Raw genomic sequence first — 25,583 nt, forward strand, 5'->3', positions numbered from 1 at the left:
GCAAGCCTCCAGGAAAACTCTTCTAAAATGTAGTGCTTGCAGAGCCTTAGTCGGGCCACCCACAATGACAGCTTTTATTTTCCTTCTATTAGTGATGGACATTTTCATTTCGTTTTGGTCTGGGTGTGTGAAAGAGCTCCCATGTACTGGGCTGCACTTCCCCCTGTTCACTTTCCAGCCAGAGTGTGTCTGGACACTGCGGCAGCAGCTTGTGACATTTGGATCCCAGCCAAACGAATGCTGTTTGCAAAGTTTTTAGGTTGTCTTTCTGGCTTCCTTTGTTTCCCTTCCCCCCTTTTAAAAATTGCTGGTGACACCAAAAATGCGAGTCAGTTAATCTCTTTGAAAATCTGAGCGTTAGCCTGCAGCTCTGCCCGTGACAGCAACGCGGAACAGGGCGCTGTGAAGTCCCTGTGTGTCAGCTGCGAGACCCCACGCTGAGGTGGGCTTAGTTCTGCTCCTGAGCCCACATCTCTGGTGTCGCAGGATGGAGTAAGCACAATGGGAACAAGTCAGCAGGAGAGCTGGAACTTCACACTCCTTGCCAGAAAGTAGGATGTCCAGCTAGCACAAATAAATGTGTAGAACTAATCAAATTAGGATGGGCATGCTGTGCAATACAGAGCAATGCATGTAAGCAGAAAATTGTGTGTAATATTTGTAAGCAAAAGCATTTATTTGGGGCTATAACAGCCCAGTGCTACGTGCAAATTGGGTGAGAGAAAAATGTAAACATTGTTTCTTTGATTTCCTTGGGAGTTAGGGTACAGCAGGAATGCTGGATCGAGCTCCTTTTTCGGTGGCTGTGATTAAAAAGCTATGTGAAATGAATTTAGGGGCTTATTGACAGAAAGTATTACTGTAAATGGTGGTGAAAACCTATTCCATGGAGATTACTCTTTATTGCACGGAGCTTGCCAGAATTTATAGGATACAAACTGAAAACTGTGGGTTTAGAGACCACTTGAGGAAATAATTTCAGCCCTAACACCATGTTTTGAGGCTTCTGCAGAAACAGGGTTTAATACAGAAACCGGTGAGACAGTGGAATTCTATTCGGTGAACTTTCAGTCCCTTAAGGAACAGGAATTAATGGAGGAACCACACTAAGTCAGCCAGTAGATGTTTTTGTTACCTGAAATATAGTTACCTCTAAACAGACCAACCAGTGGCATGGCAGAGCCCATGCCGTGTGTCACTGAGAATACAATTAGCCATCAGGCAAAAGCAATTTTATTATAGGAGCTCGTATTATGAACCAAACACTGGTTAGAAATGCAGAAATCTGTTCTTAGGAACACACCACACCGGTGTTTTCTATTCCATTCCTGTGAATACTGCAATCGGCCTCAGAGTCACGGAAACAAACAAAGACATCCTCCTCATTCTTTTTTCTGAGACTTGCTTTTTAAAATCTGGGGAGGAAGGAAAGGATGAGGTGTAGGAGCGGATTTGCTGCTAGCAGGTGTGACTGCACTGTCTAGTGCTTTATAAATCTATTCCACAGAAGTAAGAGCCAGTGATAATGCTCTTCCAGCTGGAGAGGGAGCTGAACAGTGTCCTCAGACCAGGAGCCTGTTGGGATGTGTCCTGTTCCAGCTGTGCCCCTGTGCCGTACCTGAGGTGCTCCCTAAGGCAGGAAGGTGGGCCACAAATTCTTTGCTTGCAGCCTCCTTTCTGCAGGAGGGATGTCTCTGGTAGGAGGTACACAGTAGACTATCTTCTCAGGTTCTGTAGCTCATGCAGACGGAGGAGCTGTGGTCATTTACGCCAGCTGAAAGGATTTGGCCTCTTCCTAAAACCTACGGCATTGAGTGGGTTTAGATATCACATGAACAGCCGTGCAAATGTACTTTGATCCCAGATGACTACATCCCTGCTTCATCTCTATGAACCCTTCCACAAGTTCTTTTTTAGAGTTCTTATTTTTTTTCAACTAGAGGTTTTGTCCTGCTGCAACTGAGTAAGAGTTGCTGAGTTCTTTGGATAAATCACATAAATTCACAAAATACCTTCAGATTATTGAACAAATAATACAAGAAGAAAGAAAAGCCTCCTCAGAAGTTGCGGGATGTATAGAGCATAACCAGCTTTGGAGCATAACTTCACTTTGGAGCCTCTTCATCTTGGGATAAAGATGAAACTTGGTGGGTTTTGAAGTCTACCGACTTACTCTACACAGAGTCATTTTAATTTGTAAAGGGGTTTCAAGAAGACTTCTCCACAAGGAGTTTCACCCAGCATGTGGATGTTCCACCTCACATTATAAATGAAGGCAAAGGGCTTCTGTGCTTCACAGGAATGAAACATCTTCCTGAGGATAAACACAAAAAGAACATGAAGGTTGAGATGGAATAATCCCATGAGTGCTTACATATATCAAAAAAAAACCCCAACAAGTATGTAATTCGGTAAGAAATAGCCCCAGAAACTGCTAAGTAGGAATGGACAGTTGCAGAAACTGAAGGCTGAGTTAGCAAGAACTCCATCTGCTCTGATTCTACCATGTGTACTCACTCAGTACGATGTGGCTACGTGATTAAAACAAGCCCTTACTGCACTGCTTTTCCATTGGAAGCACTTTGCTTTCTGTCACCCCACTGTACATTATTTAAATATGGTATAAACCATTCAAATCAATTTCTAATACAAATATATCTGGAAAAAGTCTAGGCTGGCAGAGAAAGAGGTGGCAGCTGTCAGACAACAGGCTTTTGTGAATCACTCAATCATCTCAATGGTCACGAATGTCTCCAATGATAAAGAATTTGCTCTAACAAAGACAGCAAAACAAACACAATGCTATCTTAACTCAGGGAATATTTTTTCTGCATGCCTGTCAGTCCTGTTACTGATAATATGAGTTCTGCATGGGGCTCAACTCTATAAGGATGGCTGAGACAGCACAGTTCTTGGAGAAAAATGTCTATAGAAATGCATGTGACAAGAGGATTCGGAATGAGAAAGAAAAGAGTTATTAATAATCCATTTTCTCCAATGAACTAACAAGTGGAAACAAAAACATCCAAGATCTTTGCATCTAGACATCAAGACAAGGAACACACATCATGCAGGGGTGATCCGTCCAGAGCGGGTGGATAGATAGCCCTGGTGGAACTCAGGGCTGTGCCCTTGCAAGCCTCAGTATGGTAACGAAAGTGAAGCAGTAATTCACGCTGGTATTGGGTAGCAACCCCCTACTTGCCCTTGCAGGTTGAACAGAAATCCAACTTCCTGAGCCATAGTGACTGAACGATTTCCTTACGCTGATGATCCTTCCCCAAGAAGGGCAGTGTTATCTGTAGAGCAATGCTGCTTAAGGGTGGCAGCTTCTACAGGGTCCTCACCTTTCTTGTGTTCACTAGTGGTGGAGGAAAAAGCAGAACACGGTTACAGCAGTGGGATAGATAAAAGCAGGGGGAGAGGGAGACCTAGTGAAAACATGACAAAACTGATAACCATTAGAGAGTGATAGAAGCATCCAACAGTGTACAGCTCAGGGAAAATAGAGACTAGTCCAGTAACAGAGTGTGGTGTGGTCATTGTTATCCCTGAAAGATGATATGCTTGGTGGTCATCTGAGATGGGAATGGCTGGGGAACCCCTCTGACTGCAGTTTGTGACACTGCTGACGGTGGAGCTTTATTTCTCTGATGTTTTGCATGGTAATTATGTTTGCACATGGTAACGAGCTGCCTGCGGGATTCTCTGATGTTTATGACCATCACTGCTGGGACCTTGATTGACTCAGGGAGCAAAGTATGGTGTTGTCTGAGCACGTTAACTGATCAACGTTGCTGCCTACAGGCCAAGAAAGGCTGGGGTCCCCTGCCTAATGCCAACTCAAATTTGGACGCATGTGATTTAGAGTCATGCAAAGCAGTGTCACATCTTTTTCTTCTTTGATCATGCTCAGAAACTATAAATCCCCAGGACGAAACCTTAACTCCACTGACATCAAGAGCAGAACTCCCTTCAGTGGTGCTAGGTTTATGGTGAAAGTAGTCTTTTTCTTTCTTAAACAATTCTTGTAGTTGTTAGAGACTGTATTTATTTCCCTCCACTCACAGCAAAAACCATCAGTCTTCGCAGTCAGTATCATATGGAAAACAGCCAGGTCGGTCTGTTCAGGGTGTCGAGGGCTGATAATAAAATTACAGCCCAATAGTGTAGTATTTTTCTCCTGTTTTCTGCAGTGCACAGCATCTTGTACGTGTTCTGCTGCGCTGGGACCATCACAGACCTGCAGCCTGCTCTTCCAGCTGAAGATGCTCGGTGGGAGGTGGCAGGTGCATCACTACAGAAACTATGTGAAAACCTTTGCATTATCTATTCAGCAAGGTGAGAATGCAAAATGCACTGGGACTTAATGAGGGGTGAAGGAGAAATTCCACACCTGGGAGCTTATTTAATGTTTAAAGACAGGAAATGCTTTAGGAGGTCTGTGTCTGATCTGTCTAAGCCACTGCCCCAAACCAGTACCCCCTGGTGAAGGAGGGTGGTAGAGGAGATTCCCTCCAGCTCACCTCGGCTCCTGTTGTGCTCTCCAGCCTGGTGCCAGCTGGGGCACTGAGGCACCGCCAGCAGATAGAGCCGGCAGTCGCATCCACGGTGCGATCCTGAGACAGGGGATTGAGAGAGCCTGGACCACAGCACATCCCGAACAACTCTCTAGCCCAAAGGGTGATGATGAGGTGAGGTACACCTCTCCAAGGGCAGCCAGAACCATCAGAAACAAGTTCTGATGTTCTAATCCAGCCTGGATTAGTCCCATTCACTTAAACGCTTCAGTTTGCATTCAGATTTTTCAGATCTTTGGTCCTTTACTGAAGCTTTCTGTAGAAGCGAGGATGTAAGTTAAGAGCAGGGAGTAGATGAGTCGGGACCGGGAGCTGTGTTTGGCTCGGCACACGTAAGCCGCTGGTTGTGGGTCAGCTGCTTTGTGGACAGCAGTGTTCGGGATTCGGTAACACATCTGGGCTCTCATAGCTCTGTCTCCTCTCCTGGCAGCCCAACCGTTGTCTGGTTTGTTTGCTCCTTTCCCTGTGAAGCTACCTTAGCAAAGGGCAGACGATAACAGCACTTCCCGGGTGGATGGGGCCCTGGGCCGGAGTGGCTGGCACGGGGCTCTGTCCGCTGCCACTACCGCTACAGCCCTTTGGGCTGACCCTGCGGGCGGTCCCAGTCCTGCACCCTTCTGCCCCCACAACCCTGTCCCACTCCCCTCCAGCCCCGCACCCCAGTCCTGCACCCCTCGCCATAGCCGCAGGTGCACAGGCACCCCTGCCGTGACCCTGTCCCAGTCCCCACTACGATGGCTGCAGGTGTGCAGGTATTGCTGCCCTTTCTCTGTCCCAGTCTCTGTCCCTATCCCTGTCACAATCCTGGTCCCTGTCCATTTCCTAGATCCTCTCCCTCTCTCTCTCCATTTCTCTCTCCCTGTCCCTCTCCCTCTATGTCTCCCTCTCCTGTCCCTCTCCCTGTCCCTCTCCTGTCCCTATCCCTCTCCTCTATCACCTATCTCTATCTCTCCTGTCCCTGTCCCTCTACCTCTCTGTCCCCATCCCTGCCTGTCCCTCTCCTTTTCCCATTGCTTTTCCCATCCCTGTCCCCCTCTCCCTGTCCCTGTCCCCGTCCCTCTCCTACTCCCTGTCTTCCCTCTCCCATCCCTCTCCCCTCTCGCCCTGTCCCTCTCCCTCTTCTTTTCCCAGTCCCTCTCACATCGTTGTCCCTCTCCCTCTATCTCTCTCGCTCCCTGTTCCTCTCCTTTTCACAGTCCCTCTCCTGTCTCTGCCCCTATCTCCCTGCCTCTTTCTCCCTGTCCCTGTCTCCATCCCTGTATCTCTCTCCCTGTCCCTCCATCTCCCTCTCTCCTGTCCCTCCATCTCCCCCCACCCCCTCTATCCCCCTCTCCCTGACCCTCCATCTCCATCTCTCTCTCTCCCTGTTCTCCTTCTGCCTGTCCCTCCATTTCTCTCTCCCCGTCCCCTCTATCCCCCTCTCCCTGTCCCTCCATCTCTCTGTCCCTCCATCTCTCTCCCTGTCCCTCCATCTCCCTCTCTCCTGTCCCTCCATCTCTCCCGTCCCCTCTATCCCCCTCTCCCTGTCCCTCCCTCACCTCCCTCTCCCCGTCCCGTCTCTCCCGTCCCCTCCCCGTCCCCCCCCGGTCCCCCCGGTCCCCGCCCAGGTGCCCCGCCCCGCCCCTCCCGCCGCGGCCGCTGCCGGCGGGCCCGGGGGCGCTGGCGCACCTGGAGCGGCGCGGGGCGATGCGGGGGCGGCGGGGGCGGCGGGGCCGGCGGGCGGCGGGCTCCGGGTAGCGCCCCGGCACCATGGACTGCCTGCTGCTGCTCGGCTGGGCCGGCCCCGCGCTGCCGCGGCTCCGAGGCGCCGTCAAGGCAGGTCCAGGGCGCTGCCCGAGCCGAGGGACCGCGCGCCGCGGGTCCCCGCGCTGCCGCGGCGGCTCCCAACGCTCCCCTCTCTCTGTTCCTCTTGCAGACCCTGCAGCTCTGCTGCCTCTGCTGCCTGTCCCACGCCGCAGCGCTCGCCCTCGGCGCCGGGGAGCTCGAACCGGGTGCGTATCGGTGGCGGGGCGGCGCGGGCGGGGAGCGAGGGCGAAGGGCTGGATGCTCCCGGGCAGAGCGCGACCGGCCGCCACCCCCCGGGGCTCCGCCCGCCTCTGTGCCCCTGGGCCGCGGGTGCGTGTCCGCGTGGAGCGAGGCTTTGACGGGAAGAGCCCGCACGCAGCCCGGGGAGACGGGTCAGGGTTTGCATCCATCGCTGTACCCGTGTGTGGATGGGTGCTCGCTTGGGTGGACGGAGGCTTTAAGGGCTGGCTGCTCCTGGGCAGAGCCTGCGGCCAGCCAAGGAGCTGGAGCGGGTCTGGATCCATCCCTGTACCCGTGTGTGGGTGCTTGTCCCCGTGGGCTGAGGCTTTAAGGGCTGGCTGCTCCTGGGCAGAGCTCGCAGCCAGCCCCGGGGTCGGGGTCCATCCCTGTACCTGTGGGCACGGCTGCTGGCTTCGGTGGGCTGAGGCTGTAAAGGCTGTCTGCCCTTTGACAGAGCTCCCACACCGCGGTGTTCACCCGTGACAGCCCCGGGGAGCTCCGCCGGGGTTGGAATCCATCTCCGTACCTGTGTGTGGGGGTGCCTGTCTTCGTGGGCTGAGGGTTTAAAGGGAAGCAGTGGCACGGTTGGGGAGCATGGAGCAAAAGCAGGCTGGCAGCTCTTTGACGGAACTCACCGCAGTGTTCACAGCCACAGCACCCATGAGCTGGACCAGGGTGAGCTGGACCAGGGTTCGTCTGCCTCTCTGTACTCGTGTGTGAGGGGGTGCTTGCTTTAGTGGATCGGATTTTTAAAGGCTGGCTGCTGTTTGACAGAGCTCACACACCGCAGCGTTCACCAGTGACAGCACTGGGGAGCTGGACCAGGGTTTGTACGCATCTCTGTACCTGTGTGTATAGGTGCTCGTTTGGGTGGAGTGAGGGTTTCAAGGGAAGCAGTGACACTGTTGGGGAGCACGAAGCAAGAGCAGGTTGGCTGCTGTTTGACAGAGTTCCCACGCTGCAGCACCGGAGAGCTGGACCAGGGCTGGTATTGCTCTCTCTGTGTTGGTGTGCACGGATGCTTGCCTGGTGGACTGAGGGTTTAAGGGTCGGCTGCTCTTTGACAGAGCTCACACATGGCAGCGTTCACCAGTGACAGCGCCAGGGAGCTGAACGGGGGGTTGTATCATTCACTCTGTACCTGTGTGCATAGATGCTTGTTTTGTTGGACTGAGGGTTTGAAGGGAAGAGGTGGCATTGTTGGGGAATATGAAGCGAAGGCAGGTTGGTTGCTGTTTGACAGAGCTCACACATTGCAGCATTCACCAGTGACAGCCCCAGGGAGCTGGACCAGGGTTTGTATCACGCTCTGTACCTGTGTGCATGGATGCTTGTCTTTGTGGACCGGGGGTTTAAAGGGAAGCAGTGGTATCGTTGGGGAACATGGAGCAAAAGCAGGCTGGATGCTGTTTGACAGAGCTCACACACAACAGTGTTCAGCCACAGCCCCGGAGAGCTGTACTGGGGTTTGTAGTCATCTCTATACCTGCATGTGTGGGTGCTTGCTTTGGTAGACCGAGGGTTTAAAAGGAAGAAGCCACAGTGTTGGGGAACGTGGAGCAAAAGCAGTTAGACATGGCTCACCGCTGCAGTGCTCACCAGTGACAGCGCTGGTGAGCTCTACCAGGGTTTGTCTGCGTCTCTGTACCTGTGTGCGTTGGTGCTTGTCTTCATGGACTGAGGGTTTAGAGCTGGCTGCTGTTTGACAGAGCTCACACACCACAGTGTTCACCAGTGACAGCCCCAGGGAGCTGGACCAGGGTTTGTACGTATCTCTGTACCTGTGTGTATAGGTGCTTGTTTGGGTGGAGTGAGGGTTTAAAGGGAAGCAGTGACACTGTTGGGGAACACGAAGCAAGAGCAGGTTGGCTGCTGTTTGACAGAGTTCCCACGCTGCAGCACCGGAGAGCTGGACCAGGGCTGGTATTGCTCTCTCTGTATCAGTGTGCACGGATGCTTGCGTGGTGGACTGAGGGTTTAAGGGTCGGCTGCTCTTTGACAGAGCTCACACATGGCAGCGTTCACCAGTGACAGCCCCAGGGAGCTGAACGGGGGGTTGTATTATTCACTCTGTACCTGTGTGCATAGATGCTCGTTTTGTTGGACTGAGGGTTTGAAGGGAAGAAGCCACAGTGCTGGGGAACATGAAGCAAAAGCAGGCTGGCTGCTGTTTGACAGAGCTCACACAGTGCAGCACTCAGCCACAGCCCCAGGGAGCTGGACCAGGGTTTGTATCACGCTCTGTACCTGTGTGTGTGGATGCTTGTTTTGGTGGACCGAGGGTTTGAAAGGAAGAGGTGGCACTGTTGGGGAACATGAAGCGAAGGCAGGTTGGTTGCTGCTTGACACAGCTCATACATCTCAGTGTTCACCAGTGACAGCACCGGGGACCACCAGGATTTGTATTGCACTCTCTGTATGTATGTGCGCGGATGCTTGCTTTGGTGGACTGAGGGTTTAAAGGGAAGAAGCCATGGTGTTGGGGAACATGAGACGATTGCAGGCTGGCTGCTGTTTGACAGAGCTCATGGTGGGCGGAAGTTAACTTGTCCAGTGCTAGGTGCGAAAGCCAAAAGAGGCGACACAAGTGAATGAGAGGATGAATACATCCACAGTTCCACCTACGATTAGAAAGGTGAGTGCGTGTGTAGCCACAACAAAACCTCGTGTGTCTGTTGGGGAAGTGGTGAGCCAAAAGTAATGAAAAGATTTGGGTGGGAGAGCGGAAGAAGACGTACGATGCAGGCTAAGGGAGAGAGGACCTGAGTGAGTTAGAGCTCAGGAGTTGTTTGTTCCCAGGCTTCAGGGACTAACACCGAGATGCTGATGGCTTTGGGAAGTTTGAAGTGTGTTTTTTATTGGGTGCGAGTGGAAACAAAGTACAATAGAGAGCTACACCAGGGTGCAGAAAGGAAAACTTTCTTGCACCCTGTTGTCTGCTCACTGGGGGATTCCCTCACTGCAGCAGCTGCTTGCAATTTTTGGCCAGCAGCCTGCTGAGCATCCTCAGCTTCTGCCGTTGATTAACACCACTTGAGGAAAGTGAAAGTTCTTGATGTATTGTTTCCACTGTCTAAGGAAAAACAACCTACCACTGGTTGTGTTTTCAGCTTAATGTGTGTCCAATAAAGCCTGCTCAGGCAAAGAGATTGATAGTTTTTGCAACATCTGTTACAACACAAGAAGGAGGGAGTTTTCTAATGGTGTTATTCATATTTAGGATGAGAAATGAATTGTTTTACTGTCAAATTCATGGACGTCTTTAAGTAATCACAGAGAAATACAGCTCAAAACCATCATGGGGCCGGGGAGTAGTTTATTCAGCATAATTACTCGTAGAACCAGGAATAGGTGCAAAGGTCCGAGTTCAGCAGACGGCTAAAATTCAGACCCAGCTTCCAGGATCTGAGTAATCCCCGTACGGCTAGGTCAGCAGCAGCGCTCATGTGCTTCCAGCTGGGCACCTGCTTGGCAACTAGCTGAATCAGGGCCTCTATTTTTGACTTTCTGTGGTGGCTGAGAGTAGATCTCAGTCTTCTCCTCACAAAGAGTTCTGTAATTTTCTCCATACTTTATCCCAAACAATAATGTTCTTTGAGGAGCATTTAGCAATGGCTCACTAAAGGGTATTGGGTAGGATGTAAGCTCTTTCTGCTGAAGGTCAGTTACAATTTGAAACCCAGTCTAATCAAGTCACTACAAAGAGATGAGGTCTCACTCTGTTAAGGCATTAATAAATTAATCCTTTAATCCATTTGAACAAATGGTACAGTTCCACAGTCTCAGTCGTGGTTACCCCCACAGCGATACAATATTTGCTGCATTCTTTGGGAAGGAAAATACTCTCAAACCAGAGCGGCCTTCACATTTGACAGCAATTAATACAGGGGGAGGGGAAAGCCTCCAGATCTGCTGGTGATGACAAATGTCTGCAGAAGAGCGATTGTGGGAATGTTCACAGCTATGCGAGCGAGTCTGCAGCTCGCAGTGGGGCAGAAAGGAAACAAACACTGTTTGAGAGCCCGTCTGACTGACGGGGGAGCTTAGGCAGTCAAGCCTATACACACACAGCCCGCAGAGCTTTTGGGCCCTTCCCTAAATGACAGAATGTTTCATATCGTACTGCAAGCCTGGTGCTTATCGTGATAGGATGATGCTCACTTTATTTGTTGGGTACAAAAGCTGATGGCTAACTTTGTGTCGTTACAGATTATGTGTTTGTGACCCCCGTCAAAGTGGATTCCAGTGGATCATACATTTCACACGATGTTTTGCACAGTACTAGGAGAAAGAGATCAACTCAGAGTTCAAAGAGTTCCTTGCACTACAGATTTTCAGCATTTGGACAGGAGCTTCACTTAGAACTTAAACCTTCGACCATTTTAAGCAACAGTTTTATTGTCCAGGTACTCGGGAAAGATGGAATCTCAAATTCTCAGGAACATGACATTGAGCAGTGTTTCTACCAGGGATTTATAAGGAATGATAGCACCTCTTCAGTAGCAATATCTACATGTGTAGGCTTGGTAAGTGTTTATTTAAAACAAATTGGTGTTAAAAGTATTTTCATACGTGGTATAGTAGCTGTAATCCTTATAATATTGAGGATAACTTACACCACTTGGTGATTTTCCTGGTACCACTGGTTGCTGTTGCGTTTAACATAAGAGGTTTGGTTATGGTCAGTGAACTCTGCATCACATCCTTTGTATTTTGTATCAGTCTTTCAGGACGAAAGAAGAGAACTGGCTGGTCGTCCTAGTAATTATCCCATAGCAATTTTCATTTGTTATAGTTTATACATTTTTGCTTGCTCTTAAGTAAATGCTCTTCCTGTCTTTGAACTGCTGTGAAGAAAGAAAAAAAACAAATGAGAGAAAAATATGACACCTAAGTTTGTCAGCTGCTTTAAGGAAAGGTGAATTTCCTAGCTCAGTAGGAGTTATGAACCTATTTCGCTTTGTTTCCTTTGACAATTCCAGCCTTATTCACGTTTGTAAGCCTTGATTAGTTGATCTCTTGTAAATGCGTTAAATATTATCGTTGCATGTTTTCCATTTCTGGCTGTCATCCAAGCTAATGAAAAATTATTGCTCACGAACGATATTTTCAAAATACGTTTGACGGTGCTCATTGCCTGCAGAGAAGTCTTTATTGATGGAATTCAGAAGAGTCATCTGCAGAATTAATAGTTATTGATGTTTTTGAGGCTTAAGCCTGTGTACTTGCAAAGCAGTCTCCTATGAATGCAGATTAAGGCAGTGACATGTAATAGTTAGGTAGATGAAGCTGTCTGTGTGCCTTGGGGTTGGCTAAGGTCCAGAGGATGTGTTGGTCACCCTCTAGCAATCTGTTTTGCAAAGGTACTTTCCCATAAGGGCTGTTGAACTGTTATGGGCCTGAGAGGAGCACTTGAGACACTCAGTGCTTCCTTTGAAATAGTAATCAGTGACTTGAGGAGAGGGTGGTTCATTAGAAGAACACTTGAACGCTGATGACTGGTTGAAGGAGTCTGAATTATATTTTGAATGCTCCACTTCTTTTCTCAGAAAGTAAGAGGAATTAGTATCTTGCAGTTTGTTTGAAAGGTTGCGAGCACGACTTTGGAGCAGGTGCCAGGAAGTAGAATGAAGCTTTCTTTTGTTGTTGAATTTGTGTTTTTAGTGCTGAACTGTTAATATTGGTGTGCTGAGTTGTTTCTGTGGAAGCTTAATTTCTACAGCTTCTAGCTTTTACCATATTTATTCAGAAAACCCCTGTTTTCACTAATTGCGGTGTTCATCTGTTCATCTAAGAAGTGCTCTACCAATGCACAACAGTTACAGTTGGGTCACGTTTCATTTTTAAACATGCTTTGAGCTGAGAGAAGCTGGGCTTGTCAAGTCTTGTCTGGAGAAGGAAGGTTCAAGTCTGCCCCAGGTCACAGAGAAACAGAATGTGGTGATCTTAACTGAGGCTGAAATGGATCTTTTACCACTGTCTCGACACAGAGATTGTTATGACTGGTAAGCTGCCCTTAGAAAAGATCCAGAAACTGATGAAAGAGAAGAAAAATTGTGGGATGGACAAATCTATTATGGCAGAACCTTTTTCAGTACCATCAGTTAGAGTCTCTCTCTCTTTAATAAGTTCCAAGGTTGAACAGATTTCACCTTAAATTGTTATTTTAAAGTGGTAAATGAAGTAAACCTTTACTTATAATAATCTCCTGCAGAGTATGTATCACAAATAAAGTGTAATTGTTCCTTTTGCCCTATCCATTTATTTCACTTAATGAAGCCCAGGCAAATTAGCAACAGGATTCTTAGTCTCTCAGTTTGCAAGGCTGCCTTCTTAAAAATGTGTCGTCAGCTGTCTGTAATGACAGCCGCGTCATGTTTTACTGTGATCCAAATTCAGTAATCATATGTTAAGTCTGGACGCTGTGCTCTGATCAAGAGAGCCTTGTGAATAGCTTCTATATCCTCTTTGCACCAACTACTTTTGTCACTTGGTTGCCCTTCTTTCCTATTTGCTTTGTTCACTGCAATTAAACCGAAAGTGGTGTTTCTTCTATATGGTTGGTAGCACTAATCTTTCCATTGTTCCTTTCATTAGCAATAGCTTCTCCACAATAAAACTGCAGTGACCCATTCTTTCAAGCCTGGAACACCACAATGTGATTTGGAAGCAATTGCATTTCAATAGACTACAGGGACTCTTTGATCTAATTTTTTTGGATGACCTAGAGTATTCAGTCATTCAGCTGCCTGTTATCTGCTGTTGCCTGCAGAGGAGACTTTGGAGAGAGTCTACATGAAATGGTTTGTTAGGCGGGATGACCTTAACTTAACACTGGAAAGGAGCAAGAGTTTGTTGCTTTGGTATAGATCTGTTCAGAGGTGCGTGTATCTTGTGTTTTACTGGCTCAGTAGACAGTAAAGCCCTGCATTTTTATACTGATTTGTTGATTTTAGACCAAATGTTTTTATCAGTGATTGCAATTTTCTTGATGTGTCAGAAGGCAAAACTGGATCCATTCTCTGTGTCTGAATCAGTACTCAAATACAGAGTGAACACTTAAGAAGAATGCATCCAAGTTTGCCGTCAGTGCTGTCTCTTGCCTTTTCATCATCAAAGTGTTTAAGTGCATTGATTTTCAACAGGAAACTTGCTTTCTTCTGTCCTTTCCTGCTTTGCTCAGCATCGTTACTTGCTGGAGCATCTGTTATGCAGCAAGAGAATAGTGATTCTATTATTTTAAATGGAATTAACTTGTATGCAAGCAATCTTGTTTCAGTCTTCCTATGTGTCTGTTCCACCAGTAGGCAATGAATAGAAGCATCATACTTGATGATAAAGGGGTACAGCAGAGTTATTAAAATTCAGACTGATGTTATCCATCACACAGGTTTGCTGAGTTGTTTTATCAAAAATGCTCAAAAGATGAGTGTACTTTGGTACACTTTCAGAGAAACGAATGTGTTCTGGACTGTCTGTGGGGAGTAGGACACATTCCCTCCAAAGAAGTTCTGATGGTTTTTTCATTTCTGTACATTTTGTCAATACATTCTCACTCTCAAGGGTGTTTTCTTAACTCTTACATCTTTGGATCAATGAGTTCATTCACGTTAGTAAGTACAAAACTAGTTTCTGACTTTGGCGTCATCTTAATGTGGCCCGAAGAGAATTTAATGCAGAATTTTCAACTCCTTTCTCCACTGATGTTCATTATTACTTTTGATAAAACTCTTCTGTCACTCCAGCATGACTTATTAGGGTTTTCTTCAACCCCTTCTGCTCTCCCAATGACATATCTAGGCCGTTGGTTTCTCTTGCTGCTTCATCCTCTGTTTGCGTTCTCCAGTTCAAGCTGTTCATTTTTCCCTGATGCATTTTTCCTCCAAACTTATGACTTAAGCTAATTCTGACTTATTCTAATGATATGTTTTTATTACTATTATTACTTAGTAATATATTAATACTTATAATAGCCTTTAAATTTCTAATTGGAGGGCAGACAATGGCGAATCCACAGAATGCAGGGGTGTTCAGTTTTTCTGCAGGAGTTGGTGCTGGCAGCTGTTACAATAAGAAAAGGTGTTTAGGACTTACTCACTGTGGCCCTACCTGTATTCCTACCCATTCCTCTTGCCCATCCTCACCCACATGCTGTGCTGTCTCATCTGCAGGTTTACCATCTTTAACTCTGCTTTCATGACGACGTTTTCTCTGAAAGCCTTAGTACTGTCTTCCTAGTCTGGGTATGAACTGTGTGGTGTTAGCCTCTTTACATGCTAGTTTTTGTCTTCTTTCTGACTCTTTACGTGCTGTTTACATTAGGCCTATGTATGCATAAAGTGAGCTGTTTGCAGTCACACAGTAAACCAGGGCAGGATACAAGAGAACCCAGAGCTGTCAGGAGTCCAGTTGTATTCTAGAGACATTCTTAACTAACCTATAACTGTGCCTTTAGGAACAGAAGTCTCATTCCTCTCATGAACAAGAACTCTTTCTTACAAAGTCAAGCAAGTTTACACTACAGTCCAACACACAGCACAGAAAATAGAGAACACAGTGGGTGAGTAGTTTATGGTTTGGCTTTTGTGGGCATGTTGCTGCTCTTTGATGGAGAGGCAGGTGAAGCCATACAGTGGGTACAAAACATACGCCCAGAGGAAAGGAACACACAGACAGCATAAGGAACTCACCTGTTCCATCGCAGAGGACATGCATGTGTATTTGGGGTCAGAGAGAAAATCGTTATAGTTCAGTGGAATGGTTCAGGTCCTTTAGAACGCTATGGTACAGATTTAGTGTTCAGGGCAAATTCAGCCCAAAGCAAGCGCACCAGCACGGAGGCCTGAAGGGCTGCACCTGCTTACACGAGAGGTGAACATAGGCCATTCTCTCCCTTCTATTTCTCTACTTCAACTAGAAGAGTGGAGGCAGCTTCATGCACTGTTTAAGGCCCTCCTTTGTTTTTGGTAAGCTGCGATTGAATCTTTCATTATAAGGGGCCTCTTGTCTCAAGTTCTGTTGTGTTTGTTAGTGTCTAGTCAAAGGAAGAGAAAGAAGGGAAGGGTGAATCATGTTACGCTCACTGAGCTGTCAGAGGAGCCTGCGACTGGAGAAAGGGTTGGAGGTAGCACTGAGAGCTGAACAGGAGATGTGTTAATTCAGTGGAAGCTGTGTGTGCATGTCTCAGGGCAGGACTTTGCTGAAGGTATCAAAGAAGCCACAAAAGTAAAGCTTCTTAATGCAGTCTGGCCACCTAAGGGGCAGGCAGGCAAGGCAACTCATCTACCGGTTCTTTGTAGGCATTTAATTGCAGCCTGTATCAGCATTGTTTCAGTTCATGCTAACAGCAGCCTCTTATTCCTAGAGCTCACACTTTAAGTCCAATTAAATACATTGAGACAAATCCCAAGGTTCTTATGCAGACAAACTCCTGTCAAAATCAATGAGCCAGGCTGCTGGTAAAAGTACAAAATAGTTGCTGTTTGCAGTGAGGTTCCTTTAGGAACCTACAGCTGTAAAAATAGGACAGAATTTGGCCGAGTGGGACCTTGAAGAGAAACTAAGTAAAGAACTGGTGATTTGACTCATTCTCAAAACTACTTTTAGTCCATCCACAAGTCAGTATACAAATCCTACGTTTTCTGCTGTTATACTAGCATTACATGAATGACATCTGGCGCATGAGTACTATACTTTCTTTATATCCATACACCATTACATCTCCAGCTTTTATAAAACACAAACTGTGTGGTACAGGTTCATCACTTTGTCCACTGTTTTGGTGGATATTTTGCTATTATTCACTCCATTAATAAGGTAAAGATGAAAATAAGAAAAATCTTTGCAGGAAAATGAGGCGACCATCGGGAAAAGCCATGTTCTTGAAGATATTTTAAGTTATACTAGACAAATAGAAGACACTGTGTGGTCTCAGCCTTGAATTGACTGCTGGTGGTGAATGAATGATGTGATTAGATTATTGGTTGCTCTTCTCCATATCTGTCTGATAAGCTTTCTGTTTAACTCTGGCTTTAGCTCCACAAGACAAAGACAGTGCTATCCCATGTGTTTTGAGTCTGCTGATTCCTGATGGGTAAGAAATTGAATTAAAGAGGATGGAGAAATAATGTGCTTCTGTCAGACAGGGAAAGTAATAGAGGTTGCATTTCTTCCTGGTTTTATGTTAAAAACCTGGAACCTCTGAACACCCATAGAGGAAACAGCGTGTCACTGAGAACACTTTGGGTCCATCAGCCTGAACAGCAGGCTATGGATGTGGAACAGCTCCAAGAGTGCCCACAGGAGCCGATCCTCCTAAGCATTTTTGCTTGCTCCATTATTGCTCAGCTAGCAGTGAGAGCATGAGAATTGTTTATCCATGTGTTTCAGACCAAACTTGAGACTGTTGCAAGTACCTCTGCTTGCACCCTTAAAGCAGTTCCAGAAGCAGGGAGGTGCCTATTTGTGTACAGATGGGCAGTCCATCCTGGCCTCTCTTGTTAAGCAGCGGTCTTATCAGAGCTTCTAAAGGAATTAGTTAACTCCATCTATGCTTGAAACATAAGCATTGTTTTTGCTGTAGCAAAGTCTTTCCACAAAGCTCAGTTCCCACACTTTCCCTAGCCCATTAGAGAGAAGCTTGTAGTCAAATGCCCTCGTAAAGGTCAGGAGAGGGTGACCTGTCTGCACAGACTTGACCTCCTCATAACAGGATGTCTTTGATGTAAATGAGGAGTTTTATTTTAAGCGCCACTGTTTTCATTTGGACCATGCCATCCCTGCTGTCGAGATGCAGCAGAGTCTCCTCTGCACAGCTGAACAGCTAAAATATTTCTCTTCTTACAGGCAGATTCTAATAAGTTACAGCAGTTTTCAGTCACTAATAATTAACCTAAACAAGGTTTTATTTCTGTCCTTTCCCCCTTCTTCCTGCACTCCAGAAGTGTTTGAGGAAGATACCAGGTTTGCAGACCTGGAGCGCAGAGGCTTTTGTTTACCCAAACCACAATGACAGTCTGTGAAGCTGTAGTTCAGTTTAAGTCCAATGCGGGCAGCCCTCTGCTAGAGCTCTGTACCTGACACACAGCAGGAGAGCGAACGGAAAGCACAGGAGTGCTTTGGTTGTGCCTGGCCCTGCCGCGGAGTCCACTTAATTGGAATAAACACTGGTATCAGAATGGTTCTTAAACATCGTTTTTCCCAAACTTGCTCCCTTCTCAGCCTCTCTGCAGACCCGTGCCCTTCTGCTGCTGACAGCTTTGTGATGTGCACCCTGGTACTCAGTTGGGAACTTGACTTTGATTCAGTGTAGGCTGCCCCATCATAATCGGTCGAATTCCATAGATCGCTCAGTCATTTTGGCTCCTACAGGGTTTTCTTTTGTTCACAGTGATGTTTACATCAGCAAAATATTTAAGATAATGTTTTCTATTTTGCATGTTTTTAGGGAAGGGTTTGTGCTGCTGGTGCATGACATGTCCCAAACACTTCAAAAGAGCTGGTAGATTGATTGCTGGGACTGCTGTCCAGTACTGCAAACAGCAGGAGAATGTCAGAGTTCTCAAGACACCGAGAAGTCCATGGGTTTGAAATGTGCAGTCCATGGATGGGGGCAAGGTAAAAGCTTGGGCCGTGCCAGACAGAGGCATCCAGAGCTATGATGTCAATAATACATCAGTCAATTCTTTAAGGCAATTTCAGAGCTATTTTCATCAGATTCCATTTCAGCAGTAATGTAAATTTACCTAACAGATTTATAGGTCTCTGCTTTCACATTTTGGAAGTTGTGGTGCCCAGGGATAACCTGACAGCAGCCCCCCTAACGTCAGCAGCCTTCTCAGGCATCAGAAGTGTCCCTCTGCCTCGAGTCCTGACCTGACTAAAGCTGTTAGCTCTGCATGCCTCACTTTTCCAAGGTCTTCTCTCAGTGAGCTGGCAGGAGAGGGGTTAAACGTAGTTACCTCTTCAGTGGGAGCTGGCAGTGGACCTGCACAGAGCTTTGTCAGCTGAAACTCAGACTCTAGTATCAATTTTTCCTCAACCCCCCTCATTTTGTGATCCGAAGATTCTGACTAGCCCTGAAATGGTATCTGCACTGAACTTTAATGGGTAATTACATTACAAACAAGGTTTCCCTCTGTCTTTTTGATCATGTCACTGGGAGCAGAAATGTTGGTTCTTTCTTGCCTTTTCTTATCCCATTTTAATCCCAATTCTGTTGCTGCAGGTCTACCATAAATTACAGTATGCTAAAGGAATTTCCTATTGATTTGCTCTGACAGTGATTTGACCAGCTATGCGAATAGCTGATGGAAGCAGAACTTCTCTTCGGTTCAGACAGTGCAGCATTGACTAAAGCTTTGAGGTAAACATTTACAGAAGAAACCTGAAATCATAATGCCTTGCAGCCCCACACAATTTGCAAACGTATTAATTAAGCTCGAGCACTGGTTTGACTGCGTGTTAGCTGAGAACAGCATCCTGGCTCATAATAGGTTGACATCAGTAACCTTCTATTGTTTATCGTTCTCGGAAGTCACTAAGAATGAGGGTGAAGAAATGTCAAATAATCAGGTCATAGGCAAGCGAATGAGTCCTGATGGCTGAGGCTCAGGACCGTGGGAACCATTATTGTCCAGAGCGATTTCTGGAACATGCAAGTTAATTTCTTTTTTACAATGCCAGTTCATAAGCTAGAGAGATCCACAAACAAGTGGTGCAGTCAGATGAAAATCCTGTTCCTCAGTCTCATATGTGGCTGCTCTGCTCCTTCCTGCCAAATAGGAGTAAAAGAAAAAAGGTTGATGACAAAGATAATAGGTCTTGAAGTTATTCTTGCTGGAAGAACAAACCTGCTTAATAGAAGAGGAAGCTGAGGCAATAAAGTGATATTTACTTGCACAGACAATGGGGTGTTGCCTTTTCACTCTGCTGTGGCATTAGCGTTCCGCTGCCCCACTATGTACACAGTGCACTCACAGCTTTAGTCTTTGAGGATGGGGTTCTTGCTGTTCACAGTGGGATCACTTGAATGCCTGTGCCTGCCTGCCTAATATATGTTAATTGAAGGACTCTTGTGTCTCAAAATCTTTATTAATATTAATGGAATGAGATTTTTTTATGGACCTATACAAAATATGCTTGACCTCGCTTGAGCCCTCACTTTTGTTTTTATACTCTGCAGCACAGTGTGGCTTCCAACTAATTTAAGAACGTAATATTATATTCTGTGGCAGAATACACAAACTAATGAAACATGGATTACTCTTCAGATCTGCAGTTTCTTTGCCATCAGATATAAAATTTATATAACACCAGAATATAATTATTTTTTTTAAAAAAATCCTTAAATTAAAAACAGATTTGCTTTTTCTACTTGAAAATTATTGCACTTCAGTGAAAAAGTGAACATTTAAAAGTTGCAATTTTATCTTGAACAGGCTTGTCTGATGCCACACAATCATTCTTTCTTTTTTAGGAAGAAGTCATCAAAACAGTAAGTCTTAAAATTAGGCTAGACTAAACCTCCAGGGATATTCCAAGTGAATATGGTAATTAAAGTACAAGTTGGTTGTGGGCTGGGATAGGTGTGAGCACTGTAACACAGTGTTGGAGAAGAAATTTCAAACTTCTGTAAAAATGTGGCTACCCAGTTTCATTTCTTACAGACGCTTGACAAAGTTGTGCTATTTGTTTTAGAGTCGTAGAATGGTTTGGGTCAGAAGGTACCTCAAAGCCCATCCAGTTCCACCCCCTGCCATGGGCAGGGACACCTCCCACTGGATCAGGGGCTCAAAGCCCCATCCAGCCTGGCCTTGGACACCTTAGGGATGGGGCAGCCAGGGCCTCCTCACCCTCACAGGAAAACATTTCTCACCAATCTCTCATCTAAATCTCCCCTCTTTCAGCTGAAAACCATTCCCCTTCGTCCTGTCCCTGGACTCCCTGATCAAGAGCCCCTCCCCAGCTTTCCTGGAGCCTCTTTCCTTACTGGAGCTGCTGTAAGGTGTCTCTTAGATATCTCCTTTCTAGGCTGAAAAAACCCCAACTTTCTCAGCCTGTCCTCGGACGTTTGTTAGATGCAAGTATAAATTTTGTTTCATACAAGTATAAATTAATGGTTAAAATACCGATCTGGAGCTGGGGCTGAGATGAATTTTGAACAGCCCGTTATGGATTATTACAGGATGGACAAGAAGAATACTTCTGTTACTTGTGTCCTTTTTACTACTTTTCCTGCCAAAGGACTACTCTTTACCGAGAGTCTGCTCTCTGTTATCCCATTTGTAGTGGATGTCTCTGAGATTGCTGTAGAGACCAGCCTACAGCAGCAGTGCTTTCAGCTCCAGTTTTCTCCTCTGCTTGGTTTCTCTTCATGCTAGAAGCCATGCTAAAGGCTGGTACTGATGTACTGATGATCACATTGTTTTCCTGCCTCTAGCAGCAAAAGCCTGAGCAAAGGGGTGGGGAAAGGACGGTTTCCAGGCTGAGGCACAAGCGAGCAGCTGACGTCTACTCATTCCTGCATCACGGTATCTTCCACTCATTGACAGGTATTTGGTGGTTTATGGACCATCTAAAGCTGGTTAGTGAATAAAGTCTTATGCTGACTGCTTTTGGATAATAACCTGGCCTCAGGAGAGTTCTCTCTTCTTCTTCCCTACATCATCCTGTCATCAAGAGGTGTGCCGTTTCTTTGGGAAACTTTGCTACAATTACTGTTCAGTTTAGAAAGGCATTTTGCAAATGGAAAGCACCACTGTCTCATCAAAAAATTGAAGCATGTCCATTTCTACGGGCAGACCCCAAAACACTTCTTGTCAATAATCCAAGGTGGTGCTGTATAATCAGATTTCAGTGAGTCAGAAGTGAGATGGAGGAAAACGGCCTACTTGAAGTGCAAAAAAAAACCCTCTGCAGAGTGACCGCATGCTGTTCTTATGGACCACTTTGACTGGTTAACAGCCAGGAGTGAGATGAAGCAGGAGTTCAGGCAGTTTCGCAGAGAATCAGCTGCTGCTACTGCTGCTAGAAAAACACACTGAAGGGCTTGGTGCCTGGTGCCTGCACTTGCCAGATACGTTTCTGTGTCCTAATGCCAGCTGCTTCCATTCTGCTGTGCTGCTGGAGTCTTCTGACAATGAAGGAGTAAAGGAAGCAGAATCGCCTTCAAAAAATACGAAGTCGAGAGTACATGTAAAGAGTAAACTTGGCCTAATCTCGATCAAGTCCTGATAAGGTCAAGTCTGGCATTGGGAGTAAAAGAGGAAAGTAACTTTTGAGGCTTGTTTTCCTTATTGGGCAGGAGATGGACTTCACAATTTGTGATCTATGAAAATGTGCGAGGATGTTGTCACTTGTCATCCTGAGAATACCTGTAGGAGGCAAGATTTTGTTCATCTTCAGCTCTCAGTTAGAGAGCTGAATACCTGCAGAGAGGAGAACATGTAGTCTTTAATAGAAATATTTAATTGATTCCTGCTATCCCTCTGGTCACCAGAGTCCTGGGTTGTCATTTGAGCTGCCTGCGGCAAGTCCTGCAGTTCTCATTTAATGAAGATCGTGGCTGAACCCAAATACCATGAGAGAGCCATGCAGAACACTACAGAGCTGGTGCCTTGTGTCACTGAACATCAGGCTAGGGTGTGGTGACCAAGGCTTGCTTTCTCCATCAGCATGTGGGACAGATGAAATACCCATGGGAGGACTGTTTGGACCAGAAGCCAAGTCAGAAAGAGAGGCAGGCAGATCAGCATAGATAGCTGAATCTGGGATCAAAAACGTGCCAGGCTTTGGTCTTGGCTTGTCAATATGGCACGGCTTCTGTTTACAGGTTCTTGGGTTTTGGACTGTATTGCCATGAGAAGTTTATTTTTGCTGTAATTTTCCAAGCATTTCTTGCAAACTATCTGTCAGGTGTGCAGAACATCACCACAGCGCTAGGTTGAGGGCTGAGGGAATGGTATATGTTTTGTTGTTGTGGCTGTCACATGATTAATAATTTTAAAGATTACAGTTTGTGAAAGTCAGGAACAGGCTCTAATGTGAGAAACAAACCAGAAGGACATGTTTTTCACCCAGAAAAAAAGGTCTGTTCTGCAAACTAGCCTTTGTACATTGCAAAGCTCACTCTGCCTCCACAGCCCTCCTTCTGTGTTTGGTTTAACAGGAGAAGATGAGGAGAAGGTGAGAAGATGAGCCCCCCTCATGGGGCTGTTTTCCTGCTCACCACGAGCCTGCTCTGAATGGTCGTATGTGCTCAAAAAATTCCATGGATATGCCACATGCTGGTAATGATATCTTAGACTCCAGATTTCACTTTTGCCTTTTACTTGCCAATAAAAAGGAAGAGAAATTTCTATACGCGCAGACATCTATACTAGTCCCCTGAATTGGTGCCAGTCCTTTGATGTTGGTTTTCCACAGGACGGTGCAGCCAGTTGTCTGAGATATTCATATATTATGCCTGAGATATTCATATTTTATTTCATGAATTGTATTCGTGTATTATTTTTGTTATTTTCATGAAGTTGCACAAGGCAGTGCTCTTTACAGCTTTTGTCTCTCCTGCCATTTGATAACTATATTACGTGCTAGCGAACCAGTAATTATCATTTAAATCAACACCTTTGTGCTGCTTCCAGGAAGAGACTTAAATTTTACAGACGTGAATTGTGACTGATGTGATTTGTAGTAAGTGGATGGATGTAGGGTTGTTAGTAAAAAAGATAATGTAGAGAAAGTGTATATTAGTCTTGCATAACTTCTATCATTATCTGTTAATATGTGTTAAAGGAATAAGTCACTGTAAGTATGTGAATTTATTTACTTTTGAAAAAAAAATCAGATTTATTTCAGATTGGTGAAACTTGTGAGAATCGGTAATGTTACAGGTAATTCAGAACCCCATGGAAGTTCAGTGGCCTGTTCTGGCCCATCTGGGTGGAGGTGTATAAAGAGAAGACCTGGACAGAGCTGATCAGATGTGGAATCTTGGGCTTAAACAATTCCATCAGGATGGGTGTATATTTTATCTGACCTTACCAGCCTTCTTGTGTGCTCGCTCTCTGCAGCTGTTGGATTGATTCTCAGAGACTGATGGGCAGTTTGAAATTACAAAGCTTTCAATGTCCTTGTTCCTGACAGATAAAGAGGGTGGGCATTTCCTGATTGTATGGTACACATTCAAAATATTTAAGTTCCTCTGGTGGCGTTTGTGACTAATTGCCTTCCCCGGCACATTAACACCGCTGGGTTTATGCTGCGGGAGGAGGGTGTAGTGTAACACGCTGTGAAGAGAGGAAATGTTTCACAACAAGAGGTCTTTCTGGCTTTTCCTCTGTTTACCTTACCTCCTGGGAAGAAGAAAAAAGGTGGAGTAAATGAGTGATGATCCAGATGGATCGCATGAACAGTCACATCTTTAGTCACGACATGTTAAGCTGGGCAAATTCAGGATTGCACTTTACCTCCTGGAAGCACATACAGGCTTAGGTAGGAAAATGTGTAGGCACAAAGAGGGCTTGCCTACCTTCATGCCAGGAGTCTTTTGGCAAGCTGTGCCCTTCAGTGGCCACCGAGCAGCCAGATTACATTGGAGTAAAGTGAGGGGTGCACTCATGTGAGAGACAAGAGCTTGAGTACAGACTTTAGCGGAGAGGTCAGACTGAGAATGGTGAATCAGTGGCTGTGCAGGCGGCTCGGAGCTCAGAGGGCCCAAATGGGAGGGTCACGTTTTTCACTTTTCATGTTTCTAAGCCTTGCCTGTGAAAGCAGACACATCTTCTCTTGCTTACAGGAGTCAGTGTGCTTTGACACACTACTCGTTTGGCTCATGCAGCACTCAGCACACCGTGTGTATCCTGATTTCTCAGTAAGGGCTGGAGACATGAGAGCAGCTCAGCCGTGCAGCACTTCCTGAGTCATGCCTGAGGTGTGGCATGGTGCAAACTCCAATCTTGAGTACCATGGTGTCACTGGAGAGCCCACTCAGGCCCTGGGACTAGAAACTGCGTAGGAGATTGAAGTGTCTGTGACTCTCATACATTGTTCTGATATCCCATAGCCTCTGTTACCCTGACAGCACATTCCTCCTCTCGGAGCTTTTTTCTTAACCTGTGCTTAGCCTGACCTCTGCTTAACCAGCTGCTCAGTAGATTCATTGCAAAAAGGAGTTCAGGCTAAGCTTAGGAAATATTGCCTCCTAAATCTTCTGCTGATTTTTCTTTTATACCTTTGCAACATGCTGAGCTGTCAACGAATTCCATATAATTGTATCTCACTTGACTTTACTGCATTTCAATAAGAAGGCCTTTAGTGTTTAACGTTGTGGCAACATCTGCAGCAATAGATTTCTACATTTCCTGGACCAATGACATAAAGAATATCTTGTAGAAGAAAACGTTGCTTTCAAGCACAGCCTTTCCCTTATCACTTTATCTTTCCTGTTTCCTAAGATCTCAGACATCACAGGGTTGCAGAGAACTTTTGATGCTCCACAGACTATATTTTGAGAAACTTTGAGGTAAGATAATGCATTGAAAATATTCTACTGTACAAATGCTTTCATGAAGAAATGCTCTTCACTTGCTGGAAAGTCACCACAAGTGGTGCTTGCTGACCCAGGAATGGAAAGACTCTCTTCCTGCATCAGTTTCTGTGGGTCTCTGTAGAAATGAGAACCTGTATGTCCTCTCCTCAGCTTCTTTGTCCTCTGGTCTCATTTCTGATTCTTAGAGGTGCATAACAGAGCTGATTTCTTGAATCAAAGGACAGAAGTAAATGCTCTAACACCATCTTTCATACTTCTCTTAAGACTTCTCCCTGCTAAACAGCCTCATGAGCCATTTGTTTATTCTGACGTCTGTGTATGGTCAGGTCAGTGTAACCTCGCCCATTCAGTTCTGCGGGCCTGTTCAGTAAATGCAAGTAAAAAATGGACCTGAATACCTGGAAACTGTTGTGTTAACACCCTAAATG

General features: G+C 46.0%; 1 protein-coding gene across 1 annotated transcript in view; it reads left to right on the plus strand.

The window, feature by feature from the left end:
- The first annotated feature begins 6,257 nt into the window (after nucleotides 1-6,257).
- Nucleotides 6,258-25,583, plus strand: part of ADAMTS18 (ADAM metallopeptidase with thrombospondin type 1 motif 18) — an 83,291-nt gene continuing 63,965 nt past the window's right edge. Inside the window, exons 1-3 of the mRNA XM_054079173.1 lie at nucleotides 6,258-6,395; nucleotides 6,496-6,571; nucleotides 10,815-11,131. Coding sequence (XP_053935148.1) covers nucleotides 6,330-6,395; nucleotides 6,496-6,571; nucleotides 10,815-11,131 — 459 coding nt within the window. The 5' untranslated portion in view covers nucleotides 6,258-6,329. The remainder of the gene's footprint in view (nucleotides 6,396-6,495; nucleotides 6,572-10,814; nucleotides 11,132-25,583) is intronic.

Source organism: Cuculus canorus, chromosome 13 (assembly GCF_017976375.1).
Source record: "Cuculus canorus isolate bCucCan1 chromosome 13, bCucCan1.pri, whole genome shotgun sequence".
NCBI lineage: Eukaryota > Metazoa > Chordata > Aves > Cuculiformes > Cuculidae > Cuculus > Cuculus canorus.